We start from the raw sequence: 13014 nt of genomic DNA on the forward strand, positions 1-13014 counted from the left end.
TTATTATCTATTGAACCTTCACCCTGTGCTAATTACTTGTATTACATCATTGAATTTTCAAAATAACCCTGTGAGGTGTGTACATAGCCCCACTTTAGAGATAGAAAATGCTTTCGAGCATATCACAGTTTGCTGAGAAGGAACTTATCAAAATAATTGGAGAATATTTAATCTAAGGAACCTGACTAGTGCCTGTGCCCTTATCCATTATGTCATCCTGCTTCCCAGTAGTGCTTTACTGTTCGAATATATACTCTTGTGAGTTACTGCTTTGAAACATCCTCCCAACACCCCCATATGGAGTGGTATGTCCCTGGTTAGGAGGAATAAACAGTTGTGGTTGTAAAGTAGGACAGTAAGTTTAATTCTGGGGGGCAGGCAGTGGCATACTCAGTTGAGCACACATTATTATGTACAAGGACCCAGGTTCAAGCTCCCAGTTACCACCTGCAGAGGAAAAGCTTCATAAGGGATGAAGGAGTGCTGCAAATGGTCTCTCTTTCTCCCTCTTCATCTCCCTCTTCTCTCAATTTTTTTTTCTGTAAAAAAATACAATATAGGGGCCAGGCAGTAGTGTGCTGGATTAAGCACACATAGTAAAAAAGTCCACAGACCGGAGCAAGGAACCCAGTTCAAGAGCCCCCAGCTCTCCAACTTCAGGGGAGTCACTTCACAAGCGGTGAAGCAGGTCTGCAGGTGTCTGTGTTTCTCCCCCTCTCTATCTTTCCCTCCTCTCTTAATTTTTCTGTTATATCCAATAAAATGGAAAAAATGGCCTTCAGAAGCAGTGGATTTGTAGCGCTGGCACCAAGCACCAGTGATAACTGGAGGCAAAAAATATGTAAAGAAATAAATAGAATTTTAAAATACAATATATTGGGTGGGGTTAGATAGCATAATGATTATGCAAAGAGAATCTCATGCCTGAGGCTCCAAAGTCCCAGGTTCAATCTCCCACACCACCATAAGCCAAAGTTCAGCAATGCTCTGTATAAATTAATTAATTAATAATACAATGTATTTAAAATATTTATAAAAAAAGAGAAAGCTTAATTCTTAGCTTAAGAGTAAATCTTTCAGTAAATTGCTTTGAGGCTGATTAAGAGAGTATAATGTATTATCCCTACTTAATACCACTGAGAAGTAGGATAGTAAGTAATTTTTCTGAAGATCTTTGGAAAGTCTTCTGACATGTTAGATACATGGGTGTTTTGTTGCAGTCTATAACTGTATTACGTGCTTGAGTTAGGGTGGTTTTTTGTTTGTTTTGTTTTTGAACCCCCCCCCATGCTCTTTTTATTTTAAGGCAATAGACTGCATTGTTTCTTTTACAAGGATGAACTTTAATTTCCTTTTTTCCCTTAACATTAAACAATCAAAACATCTCTTACAATATTTCTAGTACTGAATTTCAAAACTCACATTTTACTGGATTCGTTTGTAATATTTTCAGATGGAATATCAAAAGAAGTTCTAAAGAAAATGCAAAGAAGAAATGATGACAAATCCATATCAGACGCACGTGCTCGTTTTCTTGAAAGAAAGCAACAAAGGTCCCAGGACCACAGTGACACACTGAAAGAAACAGGCTAACCAGTTAACCTCGAAATCAGGAAGTAGGAAAAGCAGCCAGAAAGGATGCTTCTACTTTGACATTTTGCCATACAGTACTATTAAAAGTATGTGGTCAGCAGCTGTTACTAGCTGCTATGAGCTAAAAAGAAATCAAATCTCATTAATAACAACAAATGGAATTTTCAAAAAAAACATTGGGTTGTCATTGGAAGATAAGGATGACAATGAAAAACGATATCTGATATTTTGTTCATTTCAGTTTTGTTGGCCTTAACTGGTATTAAATACTGTCATTGAGATAGCTTCAAAGAACATTGAATTGTATTTAGTCAGTGTGTGTTCCATTTGCATTGAAGCATTAAAAATTATTTTCCTTAAATCTTTTTAAGGCCTTCTTGTTGCTATCTAGAATATTCTATCAGGCTTTCCAAGTATGTGACCATTTCCTTCTGAAGGCTAACTATAGGAGGTTTTTGCTCAGCAATACTTAGTTGTGTGACTGTTTAATTGCTACAGAGCTTTACAGATATTTAGAGCAAAGAATTAATTAGTAAATAAGAAAATTGCCTATGGCAATTCCTTGTTGAATTCATATTAATCCTTAAATTGATTTTTCTGGGATTATACAAATTCCTTTTTATATAAAAGTATATTGTTTAAAACAGTAGCTATAGCCATTAACCAAAGGACAGATGATTATATATATGTTCCTTTTTTAGCTGTCCCTACATAATTGTATCAGCACCACGTATATAGTTTTGATAGTGACAGGGTTTCAAATAGTCCCTCCACCTAACTCTCTTGCCTCCAGCTGCTTGGGTAGCATCATTTAATATCTGGCAATCCTGAGACGGGGTTTTCAAAGCAGCTCACACTACATCACTGGTGTTTCAAATTGGAACCTTGAGGCCAGTTAGTATCACACTCAGGCCACATTCAGCACTTGCCCACACTGTTGTTTACTGCCTTGTATTCTACTTATTTGTGTATTTGTCTGTCTCCCTCACTAGATTATATGCTCCTTGTGGGCAGGGTTTATGTATTTTTTTCATCTGTGTATCTTTCATGGCATCTAGCACAGTGCTTTGCCCATAGTAGTTACTCAGTGTTTATTAAAGCTATGAGTGTCATTAAAATTCAAAAGATAGTATATGTGTGTTTCTAGGTATTTTTTGTGAAATTGATTGATCTAAATTTTTTATAGGTAATATATTGCCTTTCGTATCTAAATAAGTTTTATGATCAATATTAGAACCTTGGATTTTATTGAAAAATAACATGACAATACAGGTGCATGTGTTTCGTTCTTAAAATAAGGTGAGTGGTGATTGCTTCTCTGAATATTTCTGATACTGATTTGTTCATTTAAATCTTCAGTGCTATCCATATACTGTTTCAGTATATTTTACTCAGTATTTAGTCTCCTATGGTTGTTATCTACTAATAAGGAAAGCCAAGGAGAGGAGGACTCAGGTTTGAGCTCCCACTCCCTACTGGCAGGTGGGAAGCTTCACAAGCATGAAGCAGGTTTGCAGGTGTCTCTTTCTCCATCTTTAGTCTCCTCTCCTCTCTCAATTTCTATCAGTCCTATTAAAAAAGAAAGAAAAGAAAAATAGCCACCAGGAGTGGTGGAACTGTCTTGCTCAAACCTGGATCCTCACGTATGGTAATGTTGTGCTTAACCAGGTGTGCCACTCCCCAGCCGCCTGCCAATCTTATTCTTGTAGTTGCAAAACGGTGTTGTTGTTGTTATTGCTTTTTTATATACTATAAGGAAGAGCTTATCTTGAATAATTTTTATAATTTTTTTTTCTTATTTATTTATTAATGAGAAAGATAGGAGGAGAGAAAGAACTAGACATCACTTTGGTACCTTTGCTGCCGGGGATCAAACTTAGGATCTCATTCTAGAGAGTCCAGTGCTTTATCCACTGAGCCACCTCCCGGACCACCCTTGAATAATTTCTAATAAAGAGATGAGTGTTGGAAACAGCATAGTTCAGAGAAAAGAAGTAGATAGCAGAGATGTGAGAGGAATGGCAAATAGTTGGGTGTATACATAAGGAGAACAATAGGCTGAAAATGTTGGTTGAGGACAGATTATGGGAAGCCTTGAAAGCCAAACTAAAATTTGGGCTTACTTTGTATACTTTGTATAGACACTGGGGGCGGGGGGGCGGCGGATAATGGCATCATTATAGTATTGAAGTAATTTGGAAGTTGGTGTTGATAAGGGTTGATTTCCATTGAGAGTAGCATGAAAGGAATACTGGATCTAGTTGAATACTGGATCTAGTTAAGAAAACAGAAGAAGCTTTACAGAAAAGGTGGTTGTTTTAGAAAGTCTGTTCCTAAAAGAATGGTGTTACTTTTACATTACTAAACACAGAGAAATTATGAAATCATATTGTTACAGGAAAATGGGCAAAGCACACGATCAGTCATTTTAATCCCCTGCATCTCCATAAACCAGCGCTGAGCAGTGCTAGAGGTGGCAGGGGAAGGGGGGCTGATAATGAAGTTGAAATTGCTAGTAACTAGGAAAGACGGAAAACAACAGTCCTGGTGCATTCTTTTCCATCAAATCATCACCAGTATACCTGTAAAGTCTTGGCATAGGAGAATAAGGTGCTCTGTAGAGAATGTTTTGCAACATCTAGTAAAATTGAAGATGCACAGCCTGTGAGCTCACCTTCTAGGTTTACATCCTAGAAGCTCTAAGTTTATACACAATATTCTGTTCCTCATGAAATCTGACTCTGCTAGATTTAGCATCAGTTTATAATTGATGTTAAAAACAAGTATGTTGGGCCGACAAAACAGATCACTTGGGTAGTGTGTTGCTTTGTCATGTAGCTCAACTCAGGTTTGATCCTGGTCACCACATTGAGAGCAACTGTGGTCTCCTTCACTCATTCTTGCTGCCTCTGTCTTAAGTAAATGAATATGTGAAATACATCTTCATTAAAAAAAGCGTATGTAACTATCAATAGGAAAATAAATAATTTGTGATACGTTTTCCTGGTGGAGGCTGGACTTAAATCAGGGTCATTTGCATGGCTAGGGTCACCTTCCCTGTTGAGCTATCTAGCTAATGCTGACAGTGACTTTGCTATTTTATTTTTATTGATTATTACTATTATTTGGGGGGACTGGGCTTCACTGCTCTGGGCTGGCTGACTTCTTCCAGATATAAAGATGAAGCAGAAGACAGGGAGAGAAAGCACACCACCAGTATTTCCTTCACTACAGTGGGACCTGGCTCAAACCTTGGTTGGACACATCGCAAAAAATGCACTATAGAACTAAACTATTTTAGCAAACCAGAAAATGATTTCTGAGACTCATAATGCCTACTGCTAAACTTTTTCAGAACACATGAACCAGTTCTTGTTCCTATCAACACATTTTGCCATGCATAAGGGTCATAGAAGTATCATGCAAGGCACCGGGGGAAACCTCAAACTGAAAGGGTATTGGTGGTATCTCTCCTCTCTCTACATTTCTGTCTCTATCTGAAATCACAAGGGGAAAAAAAAAGTCCATTGGGAGTAGGACCCCCCCCCATGAAATATCTGAGATTTTTCTGGTTTTCACTTTTTTTAATAGCACTGACAGAATTGAGTAGTGTTGATATCAGTAAATTTAAGTTGTCCCCAAGATACTAAAAGTAATCCTAATCATTAGTTAGCAATCCTTTAACCTTAAAATATGAGTAATACAAACTCTCTTATAAAGCTAATAATTTTTTTAAATGAATATATTACTTGTGCAGATAAAATCCACATTTCTGGGCTGGGGAGACAGCATAAGGGTTCTGCAAAAGACTTTCATGCCTGGCACTCATAGGTTCCAGATTTGATTACCAGCACCACCATAAGCCAGAGCTAAGTAGTACTTTGGTCTTTCTGTGTCTTCCTCTACATATATTTCTGATTAAAATTAAAATAAATTTTTAAAAGATTTATTTTTTTTAAATCCACATCTCTTTTAATATTTTATTATTGTTTAATTTGATGGGACAGACAAATTAAGAAGGAAGGAGAGAGAAGAGAGAGGATTGTAGCTCTGCTTCACTGCTTGTATAGCTTCCCTCCAGCTTGAACCCTGATCCTGGTTCATGGTAATGAGTATATGCTCAATCCGGTGTGCAAAATCCACATTTTTAATATTAGGGACTCAGCTAAAATAACAAAATGAACTGGAGTAAGCCAAAATAAAGTTTAGCAACCAGTTTGGTGCCTTGTGTATGGCATGTATAAATGATTGTACTAACTCCAGGTGTGGTTTCTTTTTTTTTTTTTTTAATTACTGGGGAAGTAATGCTTTACAGTTGACAGTAAAATACAATAGTTTGTACATGCATAACATTTCCCAGTTTTCCACATAACAATTCAACCCCAACTAGGTCCTCCTCTGTCATGTTCCAGGACCTGAGCCTCCCCCGCCCACACTACAGTCTTTACTTTGGTGCAATACACCAACCAGGTGGTGGTTATTTTAAGATTCCATTTATTAACTAATATGCAAGAGAAAAGGAGAACCAGAGGATCATCATTCTGGCACATGCAATGCCAGGGATAGGCCTCAACGCTTTTTTTTTTTTTTTTTTTTTTAACCAGAGCACTGCTCACTCTGGTTTATGGTGGTGCAGGGATTGAACCTGGGACTTCAGAGTCTCAGGCATGAAAGCCCCTTTGCATAACCATTATACTATCTACCTTCACCCAACCTTAGGTTTTCAAGTCTAAAGCTTTAACCACTATGCTACCCCCCTAGATGCTCTAGGTGTGATTGTTAACAAAAGTTAGCCTAGATGGGGGCTGGATAGTGGCATACCTGATTGAGTGCATATCCTACAGAAATTAGCCCAGGCTTCTAATTCAATAGGTGACACAGTCAATATATGTTATCATAGCTTATGAAGTATAAGGTAAATGAACTTCTAGTGCCCTAAATTTGGTTCATATTCAGATCAGACAATATTTGCAGAGTAATGCACATAAACTTCATGAACTGAAGTCCTTTATGATACCGCATTGCCTTCCCTATAGCCTTTCTAAAAATTTTTAACATTATTGAATTTCTATTATATAAGTGTTGATTATACTTTGATACTTTGTTATTAACTAAAACTCTTTGTTTCCTAAGTCTGTGACCTTAACTACTCATTTTAGAAAAGTTTTCTACAATAGCAAATCTGTGTTGATTCATTGTTACTTAAAAATGGCCCATGAGAACTATTTGCATATCCTGACCCTAATGACTATTTTTCTTTATATTTATTTTTCCCTTGTTGCCCCCCCCTTTTTAAATTGTTGTTGTTATTGATGTCATTGTTGTTAGGACAGAGAGAAAGGGGAAGACGGGGAGAGAAAGATAAAACACCTGCAAACCTGCTTCACCTGCTCCCTGCAGGTGGGGAGCTGGGATCCTTCTGCCAGTCCTTGCGCTTCATGCCAAGTGTGCTTAACACACTGCGCTACCACCCATCTCCTAATGACCCTTTCTTTCCATAGATCCTGTCTTCTTGAGTTTAACTGTGGAAGGGATGTCCAGACATGACATGAATTGTAGCAGGATAACAATTATTGTGAGTTTTTCCTTTTTTTTTTAAACTTTATATTTTATTTATTCCCTTTTGTTGCCCTTGTTTCTTGTTGTTATTGATGCCATTTGTTGTTGGATAGGACAGAGAAATGGAGAGAGGAGGGGAAGACAGAGAGGGGGAGAGAAAGACACCTGCAGACCTGCTTCACTGCTTGTGAAGCGACTCCCCTGCAGGTGGGGAGCCAGGGGGCTCAAACTGGGATCCTTAATGCAGGTCGTTGCACTTTGCGCCACCTGCTCTTACTCCCTCTTGTGAGTTTTATTATGCTGCTCTGGGTATGGTGATATTAACCAATCTTTTTTTCAGTGTTATTTTTTAGATAGAGATAAGAGTAAAAAGAACATAGCACCAAAGCTTCCTTCAGTGTGGCGGGTGGCAAACTCAAACCTGGGTTATGCACATGGCTGAACCACTATCCAAGTGAGCTACTAATATTTTGCTAACCCTTTAAAAATTTTTTTCTTTTTTTTTTTTATCTATTTTCCCTTTTGTTGCCCTTGTTGCTTAACAATGTTGTGGTTATTGATGTCATTGTTGGATAGGACAGAGAGAAATGGAGAGAGGAGGGGAAGACAGGGAGGGAGAGAAAGACAGACACCTGCACACCTGCTTCACCGCTTATGAAGCGATTCCCTTGCAGGTGGGGAGCCGGGGGCTCGAACAAGGATCTTTACAAAGTTTTTTTTTTAATTTCTTTTGGATTTGTAGAGAAATTGAGAGGGGAAAGACAGACACCTGCATCACTGCTTCACCACTTACACAGCTTCCCCTCTGCTTATACCTGGATCCTTGTGTTTTATAATGTGTACTCTACCGGGTGCATAGTTAGCACCAGACCACTTTTCTTCTTTCTTTTAAGATATACTTACTTTCGTTAAAGAGAGACACCAGAGCAGCGCTCAGCTCTAGAATATGGTGGTGCTGGACTGAATCTGTGATGTTGGGACCTTATGTAAACGCACTAGTACTGTGCTCTTACATGTTGAGCTATTTATTTCCCCCATCACCACCCCCATCCTTAGCCAATTTTCTTAGATTGCTTTTTAAGGTAATAGTATGAATTGTTTCATTACTTTGCTGACTTAACCTTTAGAAAACGTGGAAGGGGTTTGTCTTATGACTAGAGTTCAAGATTGTATTCCCACAGGGTTAGTCTTGGCTGTTTATTTGGACCATGCTCAATCTTGATACAGAATAAAAACTCACTGCATTTTAAGGCTGTCAATGATACATTAAAAAACTTGTCTATGTAATTTAGGTTTAGAACAGCCTGTGCAGAGAATATAGGTTATATATTTATGCCAATTTCATACTAAAAAGGACCATCAATACTTTTTCTTGCTTTGTAAATACTTCTGGCTTAGCTTTAGCTATGAGGCTTATACAGAGCTACAATAAAGTGGGCACTGATATTGACTTATACTTAAAACTACTTGAATTATTAGTGTTTTAATTCAAAGATCAAAAAAAAATTTCCTCTTAAGATGTATTCAGTTAGGGAGCACTGCTGGGGCTAGGTGGTAGCATACCTGGTTGAGCACACATGTTGCAATTCACAAGAACCTAGGTTCAAGTCCCAGTCTCCACCTTCATGGAGAAAGCTTTCCAAGTAGGGAAGCAATGCTACTGGTCTCTCTTTCTCTCTCTCTCTCTCCCTCCCTCCCCTGTCAATGTCTGTCTCTACCTAATAAATAAGAGCACTGCTCTTGCCATATGATATGCAGTGCTTGTGATCATACCTGGGGCCTCACGTCTGCACAGCATGTGCTCCACTGAGCCACTTCTCTGGCTTACCCCGGGGTTAACACTGGGGCTCAGTGCCAGCACTACAAATCTGCCACTCCTGGCAGCTGTATTTTTCCTCCCACAACCCCCTATTTTTAGTTTTTTTTTTTTTTTTTTTAACCAGAGCACTGCTCATCAGCTCTGGCTTATGGAGTCTCAGGCATGAGAGTCACTTTGCATAACCATTATGCTATCTACCTCCCCACTCTCCTCCCCCTATTTTTATTAGGACAGATAGAAATTGAGAGGGGAGAGGGAGATGCCAAGAAGTGGTGCACACATTACAGTGTGCAAGGACCCAGGTTTAAGCTTCTGTTCCCCAACTCCCCCTCCTCTCAATTTCTCTCCAAGAATGAATAAATAAAATATTTTTAAAAGGGCGAGAGATACCTGTAACTCGCTTCTGCGCACCATGAAGTATCCCCCTGCAGATAATACACAGTATATCTAATTGCAATCCTAGTAGTGATGCAGTAGTAAAGCATTGGACTCTCAGGCATGAGGTCCTGAGTTCTATCCCTGGCATCACATGTTCCAGAGGGCTCTGGGGGTGATATCTAGGCAGATAGCATAATGGTTATGCAAAGAGACTTTCATGCCTGAGGCTCTCAAATCCCAGGTTCAATCCCCCACACCGCCATAAGCCAGAGCTGAGCAGTGCTCTGGCAAAAAAATAAATCAGCAGAGTGTTCTGGTTCTGTTTCTCTCCCTCCCTCCTTTCTTCTCTTTCTCTCTCATTAATAAATTTTAAAAGAAAAAAAAATAAAATTATCTTATTTTGGGGCCAGGTGGTATACATAGTGGAGCGAAAGTGTTACAGGGCACAAAGACCCAGGCTCAAGCCTCTAGTCCCCTCCTGCAGAGGGGGTGGTTGGGGAGCTTTACAATCTGAAGCAGTGCTGCAGGTGTCTGTCTATATATCTCCTTTCCTCTCAATTTATCTCTGTCTTAAAATTTTTAATCAACAATACTTATCTAATTTTCAGTTTGCAAAAAAAAAGTCAGAGCAGTACTCCAAGATATACATTGTCAGGATCAAACCCAGAAATTTATGCATGCAAGTCCTGTTCTGTACCACAGAGCTGCACCAGAACCATCTCCCTAGCTACAAATCTGAATCTTAGTTATTTGGAATACTAAGTTAGGCTTTAAAGTTGTGCTTTAAAAATACTTGGAAATGGGGGGCCAGACGGTAGCACAGTGTGTTAAGCGCACATGGTGCAAAGCACAAGGACTGGCATAAGGATCCAGGTTCAAGCCCGCTGCTCCACACCTGCAGGGGAGTCACTTCACAAGCGGTGAAGCAAGTGTCTCTCTCTCCCCCTGTCTTCCCCTCTCTCAACTTCCCTCTTCTATCCAACAGCAGTGACAACAATAATAATAAGGGCAACAAAAGGAAAAAAATAGCCTCCAGGAGCATTCGTACTGCAGGCACTGAGCCCCAGCAATAACTCTGGAGACAAAAAAAAAAATTTGGAAATGGTTAAGGATTCTGTGGCAGGGTGGTGTGTGTGTGTGTGTGTGTGTGTGTGTGTGTGTGTGTGTGTGTGTGTGTGTGGCGGGGGGGGGGGGGTGTGTTCAGATCCTGGAACGTGGAGGACCTAGATGGGTGACTAGTATTACGTGGAAAGCTGAGAAATGTTACACATGTACTGTATTTTATTGTTGACTGTAAACCATTAACCTCCCAATAAAGAATATATATACATATATATATATATATATATATATATTTGGGGAAATGCCCTTACTTTGACTTTTAATACATTGAGTTTACACTGTTTTAAAAGAAATTAAGAGGATGATCTTTAATGGGTGAATGGGAACTGCTTGGTGGTGTTAGGACCCCAGGGGAACCCTACAATAAAGTTTTGTATAGATGCCATGTGTATATATATAATTCCTGTCATCCACCCCCCAAAAAAAAGTAGGGGTATATAATCTTTCTTGTATGGATTTTGATAAACTGGCATTGTTCAAAATATCAGGTAACAGTGTAATTTTTTTGCTAATGGCACTTGCCATGACTCAGCAAAGACCTACTAGGGAACATTCAAATAAAAGTAACTTCAAATTGAAATAACTTGACCACATTTTATGGACATGGCTATCATAATATTTTCTGAAACTAAAAGAGGATACATATAGTAGGAATCTGAAATGATCAGGAAAAAAAATTTTTTTGTTTGTTTTTGGTTAACTGGGTTATCTTCTCTTTCCACAATAAGGTGGGCAGAAAAAAGCTATTCAATTACTACTCAGGGACGTAGCCACTGGGGTTTCTAAACTAAGAATTGACAATCATTTTGTCCTGTCTCTGTATCATTAATAAAAACAGCATGTACCACAAAAATCTCTCGCATTACATCAACCAAAAACTACTGCTTAAAAGACATTTAAAATAAAAGTTTAAAATAAAAGTGCCGGGTGGTGGCACCCCTAGTCATTATAGTGTGCAAGGACCCTGGTTTAAGCCCCTAGTCCCCACCTGCAGGGGGAACCTTGCAAGTGAAGCAGTGCTGCAGGTGTCTGCCTCTCCCTAGCTTAACCAAATAAAATAAAAGTTTACTATGTAGACCACTTCTTTTTTCTTAAAAACTTGGATTTACTGATTTGGAAAAATAGTTTTCAAAGTAAGTTGGTACATCATCTATTTTTTCTTCTACATAATTTCTGAAAACAATGCATTAGATTTTTATGTGTGATGACACAGCAGTCACTTTAACGTAAGAATCTCAGTGCACATTTGGTTAGCTATTCCACACAAATATTCAAAATGTACTTAAAATTAGAGTTCTGTATGAAAGTGCAAAATGCTTATTAATATAGAAATTTTCAAGTACTCGCTCATGCTGTAATTCTTGTAGCCGAGATTTTGGGACTGGAAAAATGTAACCTAAACTCTACTGTAGTTTTAAGATTTTTCCAAAGAAAGTTGTAAGCAGCTACTATATTAAACTTACATTAGGTCATTTCAAAGGACGTAGGATAAAGCACATCTGCAAGCTTGCAAATACTGCAAACGTTTACTAAGCATTAATATTCACTCTTATGACATGGTGACAATTTTTCTCTCCAGAAGTTTATGCTCTCTCGCCAAAAATTATTTTGTCATCCTCAGTATATGGATATATATATGGGGTTATAATCAGAAGCAATTCAAGTGACAGAAAACGTCTCTAAGCAAAAGTGCTTAACACACAAAATTACTGTATACAGGGTTTTATGTTTAACTAAAAAGGGCACTAAAACATTTACTATGTTCTTGAGTTCTTCTGAAGGTCTTTCTGGGGGGCGGAGGGTTGTATGAATAAGAACTGCACAGAACTAAATGATTTTGCCTTTTACTAGTATTTGTCACTATGAAGTATTAGTTTATACTGTTAGCAATGAAGTACCAGGAAGGTTACCAATAAATCAAAGAATATCTTGGATACCTTAATTGTACTAAGAAGACATGATGCCTCAGCTCTGAAGCACTTCTATTCCCAAGCACTGCAATTTTATAGACAATATTGAGGCGAGCTCACTGAAATTCATCGATAATCCCATTCTCCAAGATTGTCTCTGAGCCACTCTGAGAAAAAAATCTTAAGGTTTTATGAAACACCCTTAATCATAATTTTTATATTAATCAATAGATGTGGCTTAAAATACTCGTGTCATACATGATTCTGATGCAGTTCTTTAACATATTTATGAAACACAGATTATTACCCAGTTTATTAGTAAGCTAGGGCGATATGCACGTCCACCAAAATGTCCGCACAAACGATTTAAGAAAAGCTATCACAAGGTCAACTTGAAATACCTCACAAATGGCTTTCACTGTCCTTTGAGTCAATTAAATAATATCCTACAGAAGACTGGTTCCAGTTAGAATCAAAGCTTCAGGTCCTCCAACTGTCAGAAGGGTGTGAGTGAGGGCAGGGAGGATTTTAAACCCCTTATCAAGCTCCCGTCCCAGGGCTGTAAGAATCCACCCACTCCATGAAACTAGGCGGGGGAGGAAGGCTGCGGGGATCTGCCCAGCGAGCGCTCTG

The 13014-nt window shown here is 38.6% G+C and overlaps 1 protein-coding gene across 1 annotated transcript in view; it reads left to right on the forward strand.

Annotated features, from left to right (window-relative positions):
* The window catches only part of DHX40 (DEAH-box helicase 40), a 47447-nt gene extending 44722 nt beyond the window's left edge, over positions 1-2725 (forward strand). The window contains exon 18 of the mRNA XM_016192768.2: positions 1454-2725. Coding sequence (XP_016048254.1) covers positions 1454-1593 — 140 coding nt within the window. The 3' untranslated portion in view covers positions 1594-2725. The remainder of the gene's footprint in view (positions 1-1453) is intronic.
* Positions 2726-13014: the final 10289 nt, after the last annotated feature.

This window comes from Erinaceus europaeus, chromosome 12 (assembly GCF_950295315.1).
Source record: "Erinaceus europaeus chromosome 12, mEriEur2.1, whole genome shotgun sequence".
Lineage (NCBI taxonomy): Eukaryota > Metazoa > Chordata > Mammalia > Eulipotyphla > Erinaceidae > Erinaceus > Erinaceus europaeus.